The following is a 23,702-nucleotide window of genomic DNA, read 5'->3' as shown; positions in this document are numbered from 1 at the left end:
GGTGGCAGTGTGATCTGCTGGGCAGAAGATAATTTGATTTGGTAGACATTTCAAAAGATATTTCATTTGGTAAAAGAACACCGTAATATGTTAAAGAACAATAATATCAGCAAGAGTACACATGAAAACAAGGTTATTGACCAGAAGTACAAAGCTAAAATTGTAATGCTATGTGTGTTTTTCCATGCATAATTCATTCACAGGTACAGCTTTGAGATACAGACAGAATAGGCACAATAGACAAGGTTTAGTGTCGTGTATTTCCACCCGGTGGGAAGGTTAGTGCAAAGAAACCTGTAACATTTTGCCTCAGGTTTGTTTATTTATCGCCTGTTTTCAGCACCATGGTCAGATCCAGCATGAACAAACATTGACCATATGCCACAGTAAATCTGTAACTCATCCATCATTTCAGCGCTGCTCACCTTTTCCGGTGGACGAGGGAGTGTTTATAGCAACAGACACAATGTAGTTAAGCTTTTGAGCTTTTACGCGCACGTTACAAATTTGCTTTTGGTATAAACGTGGAGTTTCGCTATTACAGTATGATGATTTCCCGCTACAGACCGGTATGTATGCTGTTACTATTAGTTTTTAATAGAGTTTAAATGTGAGTTTTGAATAGCAAAGCACTGTGTGTGTAATCAATTCAAACTTTTAAGTGTCAGTAATCGAATATAAATGTCACAAGCTGCTCTGAGTACATTTGCGTCATTTGGCTGGCTTACAGTATAATTGAGAAAAAACACTGAAGAGACAAAGGTCTCTATACTGGCTTAAGTATAGAACAGTGGCATGACCATGCTGATATTTGAAGTCACAACCTTATGGTCTGTAGCTCAGTGCCTTAAGCACTGTGCCACAACTTTTGCATTTTGTAGTGTATTTGATCGTTTTAATTGGATGATCATCTGTGCTGGAGATAGAAGTTAGCTTAATTCATTTGTAAAGCTATAGTTATATGGATGAGTGCTTATGAGAAGAGAATTGGGCTTCTGTGATGCACTGCCATCAGATCAGATAATCAATTTTGAACACCAGGGCAGGGTTGCTTTCCTCACCATGCTTCATTAAAGACTAGTGTGAATACAGTATGTGTGTCTGTGTGAAACAATGACACAGAGAGAAACCCTGAGTGAGGTTCACAACCAACAAAAGAAAGTAGTTACAGATAGCATTACAGATAACCAGGATGCTTCAGCTGCTCACTGAGTTTATAAATGACTCACAATCAATCCTTCACCTTTGAACTTTAATTCCCTCTGCAGCCTAATAAAGTTCCTGCCAGGATGACATAGAGGTCATCATCCACCTCACTCTGACACACAGGGTCGTCAGAGATAATGGGTAATGCGTAAAAGAAATCAAAGGGTATCCTTCTGGGATTTCTATTGTTGCAGCATTAATTTACCCATAAGGACATATAAGGAAGAGTATAGTTTAATTATAAAAGTGGCAATTGCCTGAGGTCTTAACCTGATGACCAAGAAACATTAACAGCCTACTGTACTACATAAAATGCGGCAGAGGATTGAAACTGAGAAGATTAGCCTATGAAAAAGTAAACTCTGGAAGTTCTCTACTACAATGTGAGAAGAACTTTACTGAACACCGAAAAAACTGTTCTGTCTTAAAAATCACTGATACTATTGATTGATATTATGTGATGATTATGTGCTGCAGTTATGTGTAGTCTAAAGTTACTGCTCATATGTTCCAAATGACTTAAAGCCTCATGACGTGTGTAAATATGCTAACCATCAAGATGCTGGAAACTACAGTATCATCATACAGACCATGTCTTTGCTCTGACATTCCTTTTCATTCATTTCATTTTCTTAATTTCATTATAAATAACCTTGAAGCTGCATTCTAAATATGAATATTTATTTAATGTCAAATCCATGCCTGTTTTGCAGAAATGACTGCTCCCAGCATAAAATAGACCTAACATTGCAAATCAAGGTCAGTCTCTTAAAAATGTAGGTTACAGGGAGATTCAGATTACTGGACTATATCACTCAATCCTACTGAAAAAAATATTATATTGAGCTAGGGATCAAAGCCTTGTTGCCATTGCCAAACAAATATAGCAGCATTAGTAGCAAATGCCATTCATTCACTGAATGAGTCATCCCTAACACAGTACATTGTGTGTATGTGCCTATGCCGTGAGTGTGTGTGTGTGTGTGTGTGTGTGTGTGTACATATGTGTATTTATATGTTACCAGGCACCTTCTTCCTGCTATCCTGCTATTTATACAGCTGCCTGATAGTCATGCCACTTTGTGTTAGTGTGTCTCTGTAGGAATAGTGGTTCCCATGCATGTTTTTTAGGTGCAGGACAGGAATTCACAGGAAAGACACATAGAATGTTTGTGTCCATCACTGATCACGTTAGATATACACAGACTGTAGAAATGTACTAAATTGGAATGAACTGTATGAACTATTTATGATTTAACATATTTGGTAAATCTATTTAATCTTACCAGAACATTTGAGAACATACAATTTGCTATATATCAACATAGCCTCAATAAAACTCATTTTTTTAAATTATGCATTATGGGATTACCTATAATCCATACATTTTTGGAGTTAAATGGAATTATGCATTATGAAATTATGTGGACCAGTCATATAAGGGTTGCCAGTGTGGTGCTCCTATTAGGTTGCATTCTGTGTGTCCTACTTTCCCAGCTCAGGAAGGGTCCATAGGGATTTGTGTAATACTTGTTTAATTTGCAGATAAGATTTTTTTGTATGGCTTTCTTTTAAAACTGACAATCTTGGTTGATTCATCATGCCTGACACATAGCGCATGTGTGAACTGTTTTATGATGCTGGTGCTATGTGCTCATGTGCTCTCCCTCCCCCTCTCCTTTAGCACATGCTCTCTCTCTCTCTCTCTCTCTCTCTCTCTCTCTCTCTCTCTCTCTCTCTCTCTCTCTTTCTCTCCCTCTCCCTCTCTCTTTCTCACTGCCTTCTTCTAACCAGCCCTCCTTGTCATGTGAGCACAGACAGATGCACACGCTCGAAGAGCACAGCACAGATATCCTCACAAGGTCAGCTTTGAGCTCTAAATGAAAGGAGCTGAGACCTGAGACATTTCTTTGTCCTTCTCAACAAATGTGCATGTGCATCCATTTTTATTTTTTGCACTGAGCTTGAGCAGTTATTAAAGGGATGTATTTGAGCTGTTCAGATGCCTGGGAATCCGATGCTGGAATGCCTCAGTGTGTATGCAGACCGTGAACTTACCTGCTCTCTGCTCTCCACTTGCAACAAGGATGTAACAGCCTACAGATAAGATACGACACCTCCTGAGCATTTCTCCTTTCCTCCTCCCCCTCTGGTTCTCTTTTCCCTCTCTTTCCTCTGCTACTTCTGCAGAGCCCAGGCTCCACCATGTCCTTGTCTTTCTGTGGCAACGAGAACAACTCTGTCGCCTACAATGTGGACCATGGCGTGCTCAATAATGGATGCTTTCTCGATGCCCTTACTGTGGTGCCCCATGTCTTCCTGCTCTTCATCACATTCCCTATCCTCTTCATTGGTAAGTATCTCAGAAAAATGTGTATCAACCTTCAGGCAACCTTCTGGTGTAAATCTATTTTAGTAATGCAGAATATTTGTGCTGTATTTCCAAAGGCATGCTTTAAATGTTGTCTCTAAAATTAAAACACTTAGACCTCTATGTGGGCCAAAGGTAATAAGAAGTGTGGAAGTATTTTTGTAGAAATGTAAACATGTAGACAAGGCATGAATGGGCTTTAACTGTGGGTTTTGAGGTACTTAATGTGAATGCATCAATGTGTGGGGCTTAGTTACAGTCTTGCTTTTAACCATAGCATTTGCTTAAAAGCACTTGTTTTTAATGGCATAACATTAAAGCTTCATACTGATCCATCCTTAGTCTTAAGATCATAAATAATCAGTATAGTTCTCAGATTTTCAGAAATCAGTGCCACAACCCACCCAGACTAGGTTTTCTGTATCAATGCATTACAAGCTATCTATAATTATTAACAAATAATTCATATAAAGTGATTCAGATGAGGTGGAATTGTGATTAGATGAAATGAGATGACAATGAAAACTCTTAGAGCCTGGTAAGGCATGAGACAGAGAAGTTTGAGTTACACAGATGGTCAAAGTGAAGCTGTAGGCCATGAATTACTCTCTCTAGAATTAAACTAATCTCTTCACCTGTGAATGCCAGAGACTTCCAATTACCATAATGTTATTGGCAGGTAAGTGGCCTTGGCAATAGAGTAAAGCATTGGCGCTCTATTCAAACATTACCAATCTAATCAGCAGCCAAAACACAGTGAGCAATGAAGCTTTGTTCTTCAGGGGAGTATCTGGATGTGATAAAGCAAAGTGACAGATGTTGTGCCCCAGTGTCTGCGTAATCCTGGCGTTAATATGATAGAAAGTCTGCAAATTGCAAAATGCTATACCAGTAGGGAATCAATGCCCTGTGTATCTATTTGTAGGCTGGGGCAGCCAGAGCTCGAAGGTTCACATCCATCACAGTACATGGCTACATTTCCCTGGACACAACCTGCGCTGGATCCTCACCTTCATCCTTCTGTTTGTGCTGGTGTGTCAGATTGCAGAGGGCATTGTTTCTGATGGGTAGGTTTTAACTCCTGACCTCCTGATTACAGTAAATGGAATTTAGCATAAATCTGTAAGGATATGTCTAGAAAAAATCTATTGAGACCATTAAACAACAATATTGACTGCTCTGTCCCTTAAAGGTAATCCCCATGCACCCACTTTAAATTAATTCCACTGAAGCTCTTCCACATCAATCAGTGTTTTCTTTCAAGTGTAGGAGATCATATTGAGAAACACCAGTTTGTGAGGTTAAGCACATGCTAGACTTAAAATCTACATTTATTTTTAAATTTTTATTTTAAAGGTTTATGTGGATGTGGAATTAGCTGTTACTATAGAAACTGTGTTAAAATAAATCTGTGATTTGGCATGCAGTCAGAACTACCGTCAGAATTAATTGGCACCTTCTGAACAATCAGAGTCAAGAACTGAACAGCGGTCTGGTGTGAACTCTTTTAACCCCTGTATATCTCTCTAAATCTTTTTTCTGTCTTTGCCACAGGTTTACACAATCTCTTCATCTACATCTATATATGCCCGCATGCCTGGCTTTCATGGCTGCAATCACTTCAATAATCTACTACCACAACATAGAGACCTCCAATTTTCCCAAGTTGTTGCTAGGTACATACTTTGTTGACACTACAATCACACACTAGTTGAAGCAAAAGAAAAACAAACCTCTTTATTGACTATTCTCATTTTGTGCAATATCAGTTTCATAGGCTATTGGTTTGACCTTATTGGACACAGGTAATGAGCACCTAATTATTAACCCTTTTGACCAGGGTTTAGCAACAGAGTAAGCAATGCCATCAATTTCTGTAAATTGTAAGAGATTATATGGTTAGAGAGTTATTAATCGCTGTAAAAAATACAGTATACAATCATTTTCCTGTGAATAGGTGGTGAGGATGTGATGAGGATAACAGATTTGAGCAAATTCACAGTGCAGCATCTCCAGTAACCATGAACACACTAGATATTTAAAATCATTAGATAAAATTTACAATAAATGGTTTTCCATTCTGAAATATCCTATTACCTGTATGCACATGAGCAAGCCCTGGACTATCTGGATAATTTTTGGACCATCTATGTGCAATTTGCTATCTGTGAAAATCCCCTATCATACATTTAAGTCAATATATGTAGAACATTTATCAGTACATTATCATATCTGCACAATGTGTGGATAGTGCATGTCGGTCTTTCATATCATGTATATAAGGCCACATATTGTGTGAGATATGGCCCTAATCCAACAGACCAAAGAGCATCTGGAGAGCTCTCATGCTGAATGCACCAAGTGGGAGGTATTAAATGGGTTTAAAAATTATGCTTGGTTATCATCCACTCATCATATTCAATTGTTTGAAGAGTTATTTTCATAGCTAACATTGATTAGAAAAAAGCAGTAATTAATATTTATGCTATAATCTGTTCACAGCATTACTTATTTATTGGATTTTGGCATTTATCACTAAGACCATCAAGTTTGCCAAGTACACTGAGCATGGAATTGGTATGAGACAGTTGCGCTATTGCTTGACCGGCCTCCTCGTCATGCTCTATGGCCTGCTTCTGACTGTAGAGATCAACGTCATACTGGGACGGGTAAGTGCTTTGCCATATAGTGTGCTGTTGTAAAGAAATTGTTTTGAGGCATAATGGCTTGACATTGAATGGGTGCTTATTCGTAAACAAAGTCTTAATGCACTGGGTCTCGTTTTATGTTAAAATATTATGCATGTACACAGGAAAATTCTGATTAGCAAATAAAAATAAATTCTCCTTCAAAGGTATTTTAATTTTATTTCACAAGAGCCTTCTCAAGCTCTGCTAATATCGTGTTACAGATTTGTTATAAAAGCATGTTTAAATCAGTTAGCTACATTAGATCTGTGTACTCAATTTAAAAATTTGTCAACAGTCTGGTCTACAAAGAATTCAGTCTGTCTATGTTATACTGTATGTGTCTTTTATTGGCTGATATAGCTTTTATTGGTTTTACAAAAAAACAAAAAACAAAAAAAAAAACCCTAAGGATATATAGATAAGGACTGAGTTTATTTGAGTAGCAAATTATTTTTATTTTATTATTTATTGTTTCATGAAAGACGCTTTATTTGTAATATTTGCCTATTCTCACATTCTGGCAACTGACAAAATGCCGCTAAAGAGGAAAAATTCTAGTCTTAGATTCTCTAAAAGGAGGGAAAATATAAATTATATGGGCCAGCAAGCACAATAATAGTCCTCTGTTTACCTGTCATTCCTCTTTTTCACACTAGAATTCAGGGGTGTCTATCTTAGACAGCACACAGGTCTTTTGAGGATACAGATTTAAAGGGGCCACTTAAGGCAAGGGCTGGATTTGTGGTCTGAATATGAAAACAACTAGCTATAGTGCCCAAGATTGTTGATTGTTGACACTCTCTCTCTCTCTCTCTCTCTCTCTCTCTCTCTCTCTCTCTCTCTCTCTACATATATATACACACAGTGGTGTGAAAAAGTGTTTGCCCTTCCTGATTTTTTTTGTATTTTTTTTTTGCACATTTGTCACACTTTAATGTTTCAGATCATCAAACAAATTTGATGTTCAAATTGGACGCCCTGTTAAAACATAACTTAACTGTGGTTTATCACACCTGAGTTCAATTTCTCTAGCCACAGCCAGGCCTAGACCTGACTGACAAAGTGAAGTAGACCAAAAGATCCTCAAAAGCTACACATCATGCCGAGATCCAAAGACATTCAGAAACAAATGAGAAAGAAAGTAATTGAGATCTATCAGTCTGGAAAAGATTATAAAGCCATTTCTAAGGCTTTGGGACTCCAGCAAACCACAGTGGCAAAAACATGGAACAGTGGTGAACCTTAGCAGGAGTAGCCGGCTGACCAAAATTACCCCAAGAACGCAGCAACGACTCATCCAAGATGTCACAAAAAAACCCCACAACAACATCCGAAGAACTGCAGGCCTCACTTGCCTTAGTTATGGTCAGTGTTCATGACGCCACTATAAGAAAGAGACTGGGCAAAAATGGCCTATACATGCCAGAGTTCCAAGACTAAACCCATTGCTGAGCAAAAAGAACATACAGTAAAGACTTTTGGGAAAATACTCTGTGGACTGTTAAGACAAATGTTGAACTTTTTGGAAGGTGTGTGTCCCATTACATCTGGCGTAAAAGTAACACTGCATTTCAGGAAAAGAACATAATTCCAGCAGTAAAATATGGTGCTGGAAGTGTGATGGTCTGGGGTTGTTTTGCTGCTTCAGGACCTGGAAGACTTGCTGTGATAAAAGGAACAATGAATTCTGCTGTCTACCAAAAAATCCTGAAGGACAATGTGTAGCATCTGTTCGTGACCTCATGCTGAAGCGAACTTGGGTTCTGCAGCAGGACAATGATCCAAAACACACCAGCAAGTCCACCTCTGAATGGCTGAAGAAAAACAAAATGGAGACTTTGGAGCAGCCTAGTCAAAGTCCTGACCTAAATCCTACTGAGATGCTGTGCCATGACCTTTAAAAGGTGGTTCATGCTCGAAAACCCTCCAATGTGGCTGAATTGCAACAATTCTGCAAAGATGAGTGGACCAAAATTCCTCTACAGCTTGCCCCCTAAACCTAATACTGTAACTGGTTGTGCCACCCTTAGCAGCAAGAACAGCAACCAAGCATTTGAGAAAACTTGCAATGAGTCTGTAACAGTACAGACTCATTGCAAGTTATCTCAAATGCTTTGTTGCAGTTCTTGCTGCTAAGGGTGGCACAACCAGTTATTAGGTTTAGGGGGCAAGCAGTTTTTCACACAGGGCCATGTAGGTTTGGATTTCATTTTCCCTTAATAATAAAAACCTTCATTTAAAACTGCATGTTGTGTTTACTTGTGTTATCTTTGACTAATATTTAAGTTTGTTTTATCTGAAACATTAAAGTGTGACAAACGTGCAAAAAAAAAAAAATCAGGAAGGAGACCAACACTTTTTCATATCACTATATATATATATATATATATATATATATATATATATATATATATATATATATATATATATATATATATATATAATTTGTGTGTGTGTGTTTACATGAATTTCTTTTATCTCTCCCCAGTGTATATTTCAAAGCGTAAGTTTATTCCAGTCAGATAGACATTGTCTGTGTTTACACAGAAATTGTAGTCCTTGTGCATCTGTGTCCTCTGAGCTCAATCTAGCCTTTTGGCTTTTATCAACATCCTGTTTTTCCACATCGGCGCCCGGGACGCTCTCAAATTTTCCCCCATGATTGCTCATTGCACTGATAAGTAAATGCTTCTCCTTAAGCCTTTTCCTCTAGTAAACCTCCTCCATTGATGATGCACTGAAAACCCCTTCCTTCTGCAATCTCAGTATTGCAGATGTAATAGCAGGATTTGTTGTTAGTTATTACAGCGTTTGTGCTGAAGAATAGAGATGTAGGAAAAAATGTAAACTTCAGCAATACAAACTTCCTCTAAATAAAATAAATAATGCTCATGCCAGTTAGTTTTTTACAGGGGTGTTACTGGTATTGCGTTTAAAGATAGACATGTGGGCATAGCTGCATCACAGAAATAATTGACAGTGGAAGGTCCTCATAAGGAATGTGTGTTTAATGGGTCATATCATAGCCAACCAGCCTAAACATAATCTACTGGCACAGTCCAAGCAAGAGTAGGTCAATCACAGAAATGACATCTGCTTATAAATTATATGATCCTCTGCCAGTGCATAACCTTCTAACGTCTGAATGCTGCTAGCTAAAATCAGTGATGCACACCAGAAAAGCAGAGACAATGGAGTCGTTTGATGATACTGTAGATGGTTTCTATCTAATAGTATCGTCTCTTTTTCCTCTTTCGGCTCCTTTTATTTCTTGGTGTCTTTCATATCAACAGTATCACAGGTTTTTCTAGTAACAGCACAGGGAAAATAAACTAGGAATATCTAGGAACATAGGAACATCTGTGCTTTGTTTTATTATCGCTGATGGTTTGGTTTGCTTTGTTGATGGTATGCATAGTTTAATAGACATTGTTTATACAGCCTTTAGACCCTCTCAGAAGCTGTTTGCTCTTCTGTCAAACACTGTTATATTTTAAAGAAGATTTGTGTAATATTGCGTAATTTGAATATACTCACAACTGAAATTCTGGTGGCTGATTAGATATTTAATCACTTCAGACTTTTGTGTTTGTGTTTGTTCCAGCATGTCTTTTCTTATTTCTCTTGTGCTACATACTGTACTGATGCTCTTTTTTGTCTTTGTGTATACAGCGATATATGTGTTTTGCCAATCCCACTGAGGTAAAGCCTCCTGAAGACCTGCAGGACCTGGGTGTGCGCTTTCTGCAGCCATTCGTCAATCTACTGTCTAAGGGTACTTACTGGTGGATGAATACTTTTATCACCTCGGCTCACAGGCGCCCCATTGACCTGAAGGTCATCGGCAAACTGCCCATTGCCATGAGGGCACTCACTAATTATCTGAAACTGCGCAGAGCCTTTGAAGCTCAGAAGGTACCACAGCTGCTGCACGTACTGTATGTCTGTCATCAATATTGAGGTTTATTAGGAGGATTGAAATTGAAAGGGCCAGTAGCTTACGTATGTTTTTGATATTGGTAATAGATGTCAGATGGTTCTGAGAGTTCACAATATAAGCTACAAGTCGCATGTATGAGTCATGATTGAGGGTTTTTATTTTCCATCTTGCACTTTCTTCCGGTGTCTGGGAGAAACAAGGATGTTCCACTGTGAATGCCTTGACATTTTGACCCTCTATGGGGTGAAAGCACTCTATCACTGTCTTTTTCATGGGAATGAGGAAGGCTGTGTGTGTATGTTTGTGTTAGTTTCTATGTGAGGGAACTGCAGGTAAATAAATGTGGCTGTGGTAATGCGTCACTGCTCACATGCTTTAGGAGTAACGTGATACAAGTCACGTTCCTGACACTCCCCTCCCATTTTATTTATTTATTTGCCTTTATAAATAAGTAAAATATTTGTTCAAATTCATTTTAATTTATATTAGAGTATTGCCAATAAATTATTCAGTAACAACAATGAAATAAAGGGTATTGCTCATACATACATATTTATATAATTGTATAAAAAAGAACATGCAAAAACCTAGGGAAGAAAACATATTTTGAAAGCATTAATAAATTATGATGAAGAATGTATACAATAGCAGTAACTAATTTTATCACTATGTAAAAAATTTGTGGAACAATATGTTTGTAGAAGCAGTTTGCTTATTTGTATGGTGGTACAACAGCACCGCAATTTTTTTATAGAATAATATATTGATAAAGAAAATCTCTATGAAAATATTAGAATAGATTTTGACTCACTCATTAATTAATTTGTATTTTTATGTGACTTTAATAATGATGACACCTAGAATAATGAGACTTTTATTCTGCATTAAAACACTGCACTGTAATATTTGTATGGGACAGCAGAGTAGTAAGGGTTGAATTATATAATTTATTATTAATGCATAGTAATACTTTTCTGTGAAATGAACAGCCTTCACACACAGAAAAGCCTCATCTTTTATCCGTGCTGCAGTGGCATATGTACTGCATTACTTCAAAATTGACTTTCTTATGCTTTACTCATAAAACACCTTTACACTTTAGAAGCATTTTGCATTTGTTAGAGCTCATACAGACTTGTGTGTCAGTACAGCTCAGTGTGAAGGTCTTCTGGGATTGCATTTTGGTTGTTTCATTTTCTTTGTCCTCTTGTTCTGGTCATTCTCTGTAAAAGAGGCCTGATGGCCTCCAGCCGCAGGGACCTCAATGGATCTGGAGGGCACTAAGAGAGGCCTTTGGAAAGCCCTTGATTCTGAGCATTACCTTCCGTTTCCTGGCTGACCTGCTGGGTTTTGCTGGACCATTGTGCATCTCGGGTATTGTGCACCACATCAGCAAGAAGAACCACACCATCCAGGCACCGGTAAGAGCTTCTTAACTGTATGTTCTTCAGATTGGCACACAATACTTTGGCCTTACTTACACATACTTATTTACTTACACTTACATTATTAATCAGTGTATTTCAGTGCAGCTAATTGGTCCTTTTCTTACTGAATATCCCTTTCTTATTTCCTTTGCTGATTGTCCTGGTGCTGACTTCAGGGTCAAGCAACCCCCATCTTTGAGAGGGTCTTTAAGTTGATTAGATTGCTGTGCCTGCTCTCATTCAGTTTCTCATTCAGGGATGCTTCTCTTCTGCATTTCACTGCCAGGACATTCTCATCCATCTTCATCAAATATTTACTGGATGAATTGAATGGTGGCAGGCTCTCAGATTTCCCCCTGTTCATGCATCCAATATAATATCATGATTTATCTAACACATTAATAATCACTTTCAATGTCTTGACAAAGGTTATGGCTCCTGCAACTGTGATGTGCTGGGATTTTGCTCAGTATACATCGTTATCTCCCACTGATCACCCATACAATTGCTGTAACAGACAAAAATAATTAGGTACATTACAATAATGTTCAGCACTAGAACTGCCTTGAACAATTAGAATAATGACTCAGGCAGAGATACACCAAATGTGATTACTGCATTTTGTGAAGAATGCTGTTATGTCAGGGTTTTATTCTCATATGCTTTTGTCTGGTGAGACATTGCAAAACAGCACAGATCTGAATTATTAACAGCGCTATTTCCTAATTCACATGTGGTTACTACTGGTGTCCCCTCTGCAACTGACCTCAACTTCCTTTGATTGTTTGAGTATGTATAGAGGTGGCATTGTTTTACTTGGAACCTTTGTTAAAGATCATATTTTGCATTTGAACTAAACTGACGTTAAATCAATTTCTTTACATCAAATAAAGACATCTTGTAGACAAAGGCATTAAGGGATCAATATTTTGTTTATGAAAAGTGTGTTTACATTTATTAACGTGACTAGATCTGTTTACGAAAAAAGTAAATGATTTTTCTGACTAGTGCATTGCACATGTGTAGATTACTTTGTGGGAATTAGTCCTTTCTCCTGCAGACTTTCTTCATTTATTCTTTTTTCATTTATTTTAATTGAAGATTACTTGCAACAATTATCAATACATAGGCAGTTAAAATATGCACTTTTCATTAATTCATTCATTCATTCATTTTCTACCGCTTATCCGAACTACCTCGGGTCACGGGGAGCCTGTGCCTATCTCAGGCGTCATCGGGCATCAAGGCAGGATACACCCTGGACGGAGTGCCAACCCATCGCAGGACACACACACACACTCACACTCATTCACTCAATCACACACTAGGGACAATTTTCCAGAGATGCCAATCAACCTACCATGCATGTCTTTGGACCGGGGGAGGAAACCGGAGTACCCGGAGGAAACCCCCGAGGCACGGGGAGAACATGCAAACTCCACACACACAAGGTGGAGGCGGGAATCGAACCCCGACCCTGGAGGTGTGAGGCGAACGTGCTAACCACTAAGCCACCGTGCCCCCTCTTTTCATTAATTATTAATAATTATTCAAATGTGCTGAATCTGTGTTTGAGTAGAAAGGCTGTCAACAGGATGATTTCGTAAAGCTTTAGTGGCACCGGTTCTCTGATGTTGCATTCAACCTGAGATGTATTTTTTATCTTTTGTTTCAGGCACAATTATTGGGGGTCTATTTCATCTCCTCACAGGAATTTCTCGCTAATGCCTATGTACTGGCTGTGTTGCTGTTCTTTGCTCTGCTTCTGCAGAGGACGTTTCTACAAGCCTCTTATTACTCAGCCATACAAACTGGCATCAACCTAAGAGGAGCCATCCAGGTATATACAGTTGTGTGTACATGCAATACATGCACTAGTTCAAATAATATATATGGTAATATTTCATATATGCTTTAATGCTAGCAGTGTAATGCCCTACATTTGTATGCAAAGGTTTGGGCACCCCTGGGCAAATCCCAGGGCAAGAATTTTATTGATTTTTGAGGTGAAAAAGTAAACACCTTGGCAGCAAGTTATTTTTGACAATTTTCTGCAAATGTTAATCCATGCTTACATTATATGTGATAAATGTTAACAAAGAAAACGAAAAAAGAAGAAGAAGAAAAAGAAATATTTGTAATATTTTGCAAAATATTCTACTGACATCTTTCATGCACTGCATGATATACAGTACATACATATTTTCAATGGTATTTAAGTCCAGAGACTCCAAATTCCAAAAGCTCCAGCTTGACTTTCTTGAAATAGGTCATTATGAATTTGTTTATGCTGGATTGTTCTGGATACCAGTTTCTTTCAGCTTCAGTATCTTAACTGAAATTCATTCTTCCATCTGTCTGTGCAATGTTTTCTCTCCCACTGGTTGGTACAAAACCCCAGAGCATTATATATCCACCCACATGTGTAACAGTTTACAAGATGCTCTTTTCATGAAATATTGCTTCTTTTTAATACCATTGGTAACCATGGCCAAAGTTTAATTTTTTTTTATCAGTCCACTGCAACAGTTTCCAAAATATATCTCACTTATCTTGATGCTGTTTTGATGCGTCAGATGTTGCCTTTTGTGATTAAGTCGGCATCAAGGTTTCTTCTGATGACTCTTTCTTGTATATCATGTTTGTGCAATCATTGCTGAATTGTAAAATAGAGTACCACTTTAATGTCAGCTAAATCCTTCCAGTACCTTTGGTATCATATGGTGGTTTTGCTTTGTGTTTCTGGCCAAATATATAGGCTCTTATACCTGGAGGTTTTCTTGGATCTTGCTTGGATTTGACTGCCATACAGTGGAAATTGTCTTTTGGAAGCACTTTGATATCTTTAAAATAACCTTGCTCTTCTTTGTAGACATAAATTAGCTTCATTTTTATCATCATCATTCAACTGCTTAGAGGAGCTCATGGTTGTTGAGTTTTAGAAGAATAGGTAATTGTTGCACCCTGGAACTGTCATCAGCTAATAGTTTCTAATTGGAAGTCCTAATGAGAGAGTTAAGGCCTACCAATTTAATTACATTCAGAGACTTTACGACTAAAAGGGTATCTATATATATAATAGTGAATGGAATTGTTCAAAACTTATTTGACTTTCCTGCCTTTTTTGGTCTTGTCCTTGGCAGACTAAGATTTATAACAAGATCATGCGCCTGTGCACCTCAAACATGTCTATGGGAGAGATGACTGTGGGCCAGATCTGTAACCTGGTAGCCATAGACACCAACCAGCTGATGTGGTTCTTCTTCCTGTGTCCCAACCTGTGGGCCATGCCTGTACAGGTATGTATGTAACAGTATAGCAAAAGAATTGCTTACATGAAACATTATCTTGCTTTTCATTGACTGATTATTATTATTGTGTCATATCATGCACTGCAGAATCTTAATATCACCTGTGAGCACTGAATGTACTTTTCTTTGCCATTTTTCTACAGTGTATTTTCATTGTACATTACATTTTGCTTTTATTTGTGCATAAATCTTGCACAGAGGTTAATGCATTATATAATGCAGTTATATATTTAAATATATAGTTAAATATTAATGTGTCCCAAGTGTTGGCTTTGTTTCTGTCAACAAACATATTTTAGAACTGTTTTTTTATTTATATTGCCAGTGAAAGACCTTTGAACAGCATATATTTTATCAAACTTTAAAATTTGTAAATCTAGCCAAGGAATATATAAATTGATAAATATTGACTCTGTTTTTACATGATTAGTTAACTGTAAGATTTTAGACTATAACTAGTTATTTTATAAATTTGATACTATTTTGACAATAAAAATATATTTTGTAAAAATTAATATTTATATTATATAAAATATTATATTTATGTGGTGGGCATAAAGAGGCGGACCTTTGGACACGTGCGAATGTTTTTATTATTGTCATGTGTCTGCCACGCCTTCGTCCGCTCCTCCCTGTCTCCTCACCTGTTTCCCATCCTGTGATTGACTGTGTGTGTGTATTTATGTGAGCCGCGTTGCCGATGGCAGGGCGGATTCATTAGTGTATTTAAGTTAGATTAAGTTACATTAGTTCCCCGTGTCATGTGGATGTCTGTTTGTTTCCCTTGTGTATTAAACCCCTATCATTTGAAGCTATCCTGCCGACGGGTCTGTCTCCTTTCCACCGGACCCGGGGGCCTGACATATATATGTGGTGGGCTCTAATTAGCCCACCACATATTTATGTTTTACAATGAATTCTAGCCCTGTCTGTGAATCGATTGTTTATAGGCTTAAGGTGTTTCCCTTGAAATGCACTTGTTTAGTCCCATTAGGATCTGAAAGTAAAAGATTTAGCTTTCCTTATTTAAATGCTATTCTGAATTATTTGGGGTTTTTTTCTGTGGTTTTCCTGTATTTTATGTCTAACACACTTACAAACACAGATGTTAGTCAAAAGGTTTATATGTGTTCATTTTTATTCATCCTTATGATGTATATTTGTAAGCAGTTTAGTCTATTTTCTAGGCAGAGTTGAGCATTATCTTTGTTCTCCAGTCTCCTGGACTGCTTTTAAGACAACACACTTATCAGAGAGCTTCTGTTGACTCAGTCCTCCCCTACGGCATTGGACTGATACTCTTATCGCTTCTGTACTCAATGCCTCGCTTCTATACTCAATGCCTCGGTCAGATAGTTGACTTGGAGCCTTTCATAAATGTTATTACCTTTATCATTTTAAAATAGTAACATCACATCAATAATGAAGAATTCATCCCAATAGTTTAATGAAATATCATTCAGAACCTTCCTTAACATTTCTTGAATGTTGCTCACAGCTACTTCCCTTGAGGTTAAAGGGAGTTGAATTGCCAGATACAACAGCAACACACTGTGGTTTATAGTCGTGCCCTCAAAGGCCCTTTAACCATCAAATGCAATTTCTTCTAATCTGGTTTCTGCTTCTCCTCCACTGAGGTCTGGCAATGAAGAGTCACTGTATGCTCTTTATAATTTGAGTATAATTCTGTAAATGTCTTACAATTTCCTCTGATTAAGCAATTACATTAAATTGATGTAGTATATAGTTATGTCTTACCTCCTACTTTTACAAGTGACTGCTGATTTGTTCTGGAAAACAAAGTTGATTTTTAAATATACATTCCAGTCACAGTCATTATTTACAAATGAAATGTTCTCTCTTGTGCATTTAGAGATTTGTCAGTGTTTAAGGCTTTGGGCTATTTATTGGAAGGGTGTGTATTTAAATCCTTGCACTGTCTGTCTGCTGATATGAGGCCTCTCAGCAAGCAAGGTTCTTAATTCCTTTATAAGCCAAGTGAATAAATGTAAAAGTGATGAATTCTTATTTTGAATCTTTATCTAATATGGTTGTATATTTAAGTTGTATAAGTTACAGCAAAGTTTGAGTGGTACCAATGATGTCAGGCAGAGGGGTACAGTGGCTTAGTAGTTAGCACCTCCAGGGTTGTACACGTTTGCATGTTCTGGGGTTTTATCTGGGTGGTTTCCACTGCCAAGACATGGATTGTAGACTGATCGCCATCTCTGTCCATAGTCTGTGCCCTGTGATGGGTTGGCACCTCAGCTTGTGCCCTGAGTCCCTTGGGATAGGATTCAGGTTGACACTGTGTACATGGTACATAAAATGGATGGATGGATGGATGGATGACATGGACCAAAATGTTCAGAATCCACAAACATACAGTAAATGCATGTATTGATATTTATAATGTATTTATAAAGTACATTCAAATACCTTCTTGGTGTATACCCATGTCCCCATACCACTACTTTGTAGATGATTTATACTTTGTAGATGCCTGGACCTGGACCTATAATGGAAAACCTGTAGCTGCTGGTGTAAGGACAATCTGGCATTTTGTAAAGAGAGATTTGAGTTCTACAGTCATTTTGGCCGAGTTTTTTTCTGGGCTCATGAGTGCCATACCACCTGCTGCAACAATAGCCTTTTCTAACTAGCTGTCATTTATTCATTTATTAGTGCGGCATTGCAAAAAATACTCCAGGGACTTGTGGGCTGGTGATAATGAAAGGAGTGAGTTGTGTCCTACAATTCATCCTAGTCATTAAGTCTTTTATTGTGCTTTCTAGATGAAGAATGCATGGAAGTGAATTTCTAAAGCTGAATGAAAAAAAGAATTTGTAACACTTTTAAGGTTTTATTTTAAGATTCAGTAATAAATTATTCATAATTCCGAACATGCAGCTCTCTCCTGTCTTTGTATTAAGTATAAGTAAAACCATTGATTAATGCTATCAACTCCAGTCCTAGGTAAAAACCGATTTTGAGAAGCAGGAAATCTTGTTTTCTTGTTTTATTAGTTATTTTTTAAAATATTTATCTAATCAAACTATGGAACCATTGGAAAATCTATACAATTATAGAAATTCATTATATATAAACTTTATACAATAATTATTACTTTCTTGTAAAAGTGATAGGTACACAACACTGTTTTAATTAGTTATCATTACTTGCTTGTAATTTATTTATTACTAAACCTTAAGGTATTTGCAATGTATTTCCTCACTGGAGTCCTCTGGCAGCCATTATCTCAAATAAAATAATATGCATAAGAACAATGTGTATTTATGGTATTACACTGTGCTTTCTTCCATTTTACAGCAGTTATAGGGGTAAACCAATTAGATCAGTCTCTGGGGTATCATCTGAAACTGCATCACATTTTACTTTTACTTTATTTTAGAAATGCTACAAATACAGTACAGTATCTGTTCAATTAGAGTAGTAATCTCACTAACTAACCTTTTTCATAATCACATATATCAGAAATATTGTGATATTGTCTTGGAATGATTGAATATTTTCCAAATAAAGACTGAAAAGAAAACAAAATTGCTGAATTAGATTCTTCTACTCTGTTTTAGATTATAGTGGGGGTGATTCTGCTCTACTACCTTCTGGGAATAAGTGCCTTGATTGGGGCAACAATTATTGCCCTACTCGCCCCTGTGCAGTACTTTGTGGCTACTAAATTGTCCCAAACACAAAAAAACACCTTGGTGAGTTATCCCTACTAAGCTGTCCAATTGCTGTTCTGTAAATAGAAGAAATAAAGAATAAATTCAAATATACATAAATATTTTTATGCATATTTATGTATACTGTATACATTTCATGTATATTTTATAGTGTTAGATTTTATTTTTATTTTGTTATTTGTACAGAATTATTTGTCATGCTACAGTATGATATTTATAATAATAAGCAGTATACATAATGCACACACTGCTGGGAAGTTATACTCCCACGCCACATTTCCAGACTGCGTTGGTGTTTTTTGACCTGTACAAGCTGCTTGTAGATAATAAGGATGCTACGTGCTTAAAAAATGTATGTAACATGTGCATACGACATTTCTACATGCTGTATTATAGAGATGTAAAAGGTCAGGCCAGCTCAAATCTTTTATCAGCATTTAGCTTATGTTACATGCACATAAAGACAACATTTACAAGTATGAGCCCAGCTTTAATGCTGTCCCTGTAGGAGTATTCCAGTGAGCGGCTGAAGAAAACCAACGAGCTTTTGCGTGGTATCAAGCTGCTGAAACTCTACTCGTGGGAGCACATCTTCTGTTCCAGTGTGGAGGAGACCAGGGGAAAGGAGCTGACCAGCCTGCAGGCCTTTGCTCTCTACACCTCCATATCTAGTGAGAAATTCTCTACTGTAAATCCTACACATATGCAGGCAAAATTGAAAACACGACCTCACTGATATTTGTATTATTTTTCAGTATTTATGAATGCCGCTATACCAATTGCAGCAGTTCTTACTGTAAGTATGACTCTCCAGGTTTTAATGTTTAAAATTGGTTAATTACTGAACTTTATAACACAGCACTAATAAACAAGTGAAAAAACATTGCTGTGGTATAAGAAGAATAAAACAGTCAAATAGTATTATAGGAAAATAATTACCCAAACATTTTAAATAAATGATAATATGTAAAAGAACATTCAAATTTACAGTACTGTATTGTGCTACAATATACTAGTACAGAATATGTTAGAGCATTTATAAAGCATTGTGAAACAGCCTCTGGGGTATCATCTGATAGTAGTGGAAAAAAAAATTGTTTTATGCTAGTTATAATTTTTAAATAAAACAGACTTTTAAAATGAAAACTGCAGTCATTTTATTTGTAATATTTGTGTGTGTGTGTGTGTGTGTGTGTGTGTGTGTGTGTGTGTGTGTGTGTGTGTCTGTGTGTACAGACATTTGTGGTGCATGTTCACCTGTCTGATGATGCAGATCTCTCCCCAGCAGTAGCGTTCGCTTCACTTTCCCTTTTCCACATCTTGGTCACACCTCTCTTCCTCCTGTCCAGTGTGGTTCGTTCCACAGTCAAAGCCCTTGTCAGGTTAGTCACTGACTGAAAAGATTATATTTTGCTTCTATAGCTGTCCATGATGAATCTTTTTTCTGTGTTCCAAGTGCAAGTTATAAACATGTAGCAACATGGTTCCAGAGGAATCTATTTGGTTCTACATCTGTCTGTGAGGAAAATGGATTTGCTTTTAAAATATCAGGTTGTAATGGAAGTGTCTATTCATCCAAGAAATGTCGATCAGAAACATTTACCTCTGCACATGAATTGCACCCAAAAAAGAAATTTTGTTCTTATTCTACCAATAATAAGAAGCAATTTGTAGAAATTCTACCATAATAGAAACTCTGAGGCAGTATACAGGGAGCTAGTGTAGTGTAAAAGGAAATGGTCTTCCAATTTTTCTTTGTCAGTGTCCAATAAATTCTTTTAGTGCACTGTTGAACATGCTTTGCTGAGTGCTGAACATGCTTTGCTTTGAGGCCACAGGCTTGCTCTAAAGAAAGAAATGGAAACTTAAAGCGACGCCTCATAAAATCAGAACATGGTTAGACCATAAGTGCTATATTAGTAGCACACGGTAGCTGTTTTGAGGAAAGAAATAACCAGTGGTGTAAAGTAATGAATTACGAATACTCTCGCTACTGTAATAGAGTAGTTTTTCTCAGGAATTGTACTTATTAAGTAGTTTAAAAACAGTGTACTTTTACTTTTACTTTTGTACATTTTTAGGGCTGTATCGCTACTTTTACTGCGCTATTTTCCCTCAACCTGCCGTCCCTACCACGTTTATTTTTTCCTGTCTACGGTGATTGGTTAAGGAGAATAATCAGTCGCCTGATTCCCGTCCAATCAAATTGCGCATAGAAAACTTGCATCAGACAGACTTCAAGACACCTGGTGCCGCGGTTAGGGCTAATTTAGTTTAATCATGGAGGAGGAGGGAGGAAGTGTGGTGGGTGATTCAGCGTGCAACACATACATATCTACACCTACATCGAGGTGTAGATATCTATGGTGCAACACCTCAACTACACAGCTGAACTTGAAGGAGTTTTATGCATTGAAGGCGAAGAAGGGCAATTGTGTCATTATGTCATGTCACCTTTTCCTGTCTAAACCAGTTGAAATATATAAATTATATATAATATATATTATAATAATATATTATAAATAATAAATTATAATAATATATATTATTATATATAATATATATATTATTTATTTATTTATTTATTTATTTTTCTGCAACATCCATAAAAGAGAATGATATATGAGAAGTTATATTTTTAATTTGCAGGGTAAAAGTGGAATAACATTCATACAGCATAATACTCACTACTCACTACTCTTGAGTACTTTTAAATGGGCTACTTTTTACTTGTAGTTTGAGTAGTATTTAGGACGGGTACTTTTACTCTACTCACACTACATTTTTGGGAAGTAGTAGTACTTTTACTTGAGTATGATTTTTCAGTACTCTTTCCACCACTAGAAATAACCCAGTTTGTGCATTTTATATATTTCATTTGCAAATTGATGAAAAGGACATAACTGATTCATTTAATTATCAAATATTCTGCTGCACACTGTGGAGACCTTTTTTCCTTAGGGGTGCAGGGAAGCCATAGATGTATGGTATATTTGATAATATATATAAAATTTTTAAATATATTAAAATAATGTACAAATTATTACTTATAGATGCATGTAAATAATTAAAATAGGCATATATATGTGTTGTTATTTTATCACCAGGTCAAAAGCTTATATACACAACTGTGTTACAAACAGAGATTTATCACGATGCTCACACTAAAAAAAACTTTCAACACAGCCCTATTTGGCTCTATAGCAAACAGTTTTAGAAGCGTAATGATTTACAATTCCACTATGTCACACAGAAGATTTGAGTTGTGGTTCATCTCACAGTTTTTTCCATGTAGCCTCGGGGAATTTTTCATTGCTTCTGTCACCTCTGCAAAGTTCATTAAAGACTACAGTACATCTGTAAAGCTGACTTAACTGAATTGAACTGAATCATTGAAACTAAACAAAGAAATGTTTGTTCTTACAAACATGTAAGAACATCTTCCCAGAGTATGGATTCATGGCGGTTTATTTTCATTTGTTCTTAATGTTTCTCTTAATGTAGGTTTACTTGAGAGAAGTTTTCATGATGCTCCATTAAGAGCTTTGCATCTAAATGCATTTGAAATATCTCCTAAATCAACTGTCCTTCTATTACTCATCAGCCAAATAAAATAATGATAGTATGCAATTTTTTTTTTTGCCTTATTCTCTGCTTAACTTGTCAGTTGTGTTAAGAAATACTGTATGTTATTAATTTATACTACAAATTGCTGTAAGAGGTACTTGTACTGTTGAACTGTAGTTCCTACATGGGCAAGATATTTCACACTGTGATAAATACATAAGACAGGACATGTGATGTACTGCAGAGTAACTAGACATGTTCTATATGACTTGCTTGTATAGGATAGCAACACATTATTTCTCCTAAATGTTTTTTTTTTGGATTAGTGTGCAGAAGCTAAGTGAGTTCTTCTCCAGTGATGAGATCGGAGAAGAGCAAGAGCCTAAGGCCACCCTTCCAACCATCTCTAGCAACCACAGCAATTATCAAGCACTTGTGAGGAGTCACTCTGATTCTTTGCTTGTCCTTCATTCATAAATGATACATAACAGTTTAAAAGACTCAGAGTAGTCCTTGGTGTGTCTAAATGCCTTATTTGTGTTCGTAGCCACTGAAAGTTGTGAATCGTAAGCATCCAGTGAGAGAGGAGTGGAACAGCATTGGGCTACAGAGTGAGAAGTGTATCGAAACGGCTGCGGATGAAGATATCTGCATCAAAGTAAGATACAATGAGCCAGAGGGAGTTGAATCAATATTCATGAAACATTTGTTTTCAGTGATATAATCTTCCACATAAATGCCTTCAACTATATTTAATTAGCCAATACATTACCTGAGAGTAAACTACTCATAAATATACTATGGACAATCATACAGTAAGGCTTTAATGAACACTCTGAAATAAAGAAGTTCACAATTTGTCATGACACAGTCATTACTTTTGCATTGCATGTCACTTTACTGTACTGGACTTCTTATGAATTATACATGTATGGTGACATCTCAGTCTCGTCCATTCTTTGAAAAGAATTATATTGCTTTTGCATTGATTTAACATATTATTAAACATATGAATTTTTTTATATTGCAAATTTATCACTTCTCATGGTGTAGTTTGGGGTGTGTTTCCATGACAACACTGTATAACAACATAAAGTTTGCCAAATGTTTGTATATCTTTCACTGTTGAAGCAGAGGCAGACATTTGGAGCATTAGATTTTTGCAACCAGCATTTTTCAGCTTTGAATTTGGGTTAGGATTACGTTTTGCAAAATAAATCCTTCTAATTGAAAAATTAAATAGCGGTATTTTAATTGGAGTTGGGAATTTCCACATTATGTGAAACATTTGACCTTTGCTTGTGCATATGGCTATATAGCATGTATGTACCTGTTATCTGAAAAAAAAAATTTTTTAAAATACATGTACACCTTTAAATGAGGCATATCCCCTCTAGTGCAAATCGAATGAAGATTCTTTTTTTGTTGTTGAATTTACTTGTCAATTTGTCTAATGTGTATTGCTCAATATTGTGTAAAAGAG

General features: G+C 36.7%; 1 protein-coding gene across 1 annotated transcript in view; it reads left to right on the top strand.

Moving 5' to 3' along the window:
- Positions 1 to 334: 334 nt before the first annotated feature.
- The window catches only part of abcc8 (ATP-binding cassette, sub-family C (CFTR/MRP), member 8), a 46,680-nt gene continuing 23,312 nt past the window's right edge, over positions 335 to 23,702 (top strand). Inside the window, exons 1-15 of the mRNA XM_060887378.1 lie at positions 335 to 569; positions 3,397 to 3,559; positions 4,503 to 4,644; positions 5,132 to 5,253; positions 6,080 to 6,246; positions 9,940 to 10,182; positions 11,440 to 11,628; positions 13,310 to 13,474; positions 14,778 to 14,933; positions 18,539 to 18,673; positions 19,161 to 19,323; positions 19,408 to 19,448; positions 19,889 to 20,034; positions 22,546 to 22,654; positions 22,767 to 22,877. Coding sequence (XP_060743361.1) covers positions 546 to 569; positions 3,397 to 3,559; positions 4,503 to 4,644; positions 5,132 to 5,253; positions 6,080 to 6,246; positions 9,940 to 10,182; positions 11,440 to 11,628; positions 13,310 to 13,474; positions 14,778 to 14,933; positions 18,539 to 18,673; positions 19,161 to 19,323; positions 19,408 to 19,448; positions 19,889 to 20,034; positions 22,546 to 22,654; positions 22,767 to 22,877 — 2,076 coding nt within the window. The 5' untranslated portion in view covers positions 335 to 545. The remainder of the gene's footprint in view (positions 570 to 3,396; positions 3,560 to 4,502; positions 4,645 to 5,131; positions 5,254 to 6,079; positions 6,247 to 9,939; positions 10,183 to 11,439; positions 11,629 to 13,309; positions 13,475 to 14,777; positions 14,934 to 18,538; positions 18,674 to 19,160; positions 19,324 to 19,407; positions 19,449 to 19,888; positions 20,035 to 22,545; positions 22,655 to 22,766; positions 22,878 to 23,702) is intronic.

This window comes from Tachysurus vachellii, chromosome 14 (genome assembly GCF_030014155.1).
Source record: "Tachysurus vachellii isolate PV-2020 chromosome 14, HZAU_Pvac_v1, whole genome shotgun sequence".
NCBI classification, from domain to species: Eukaryota; Metazoa; Chordata; class Actinopteri; order Siluriformes; family Bagridae; genus Tachysurus; species Tachysurus vachellii.
This window is presented reverse-complemented; position numbering and strand designations above follow the sequence as displayed.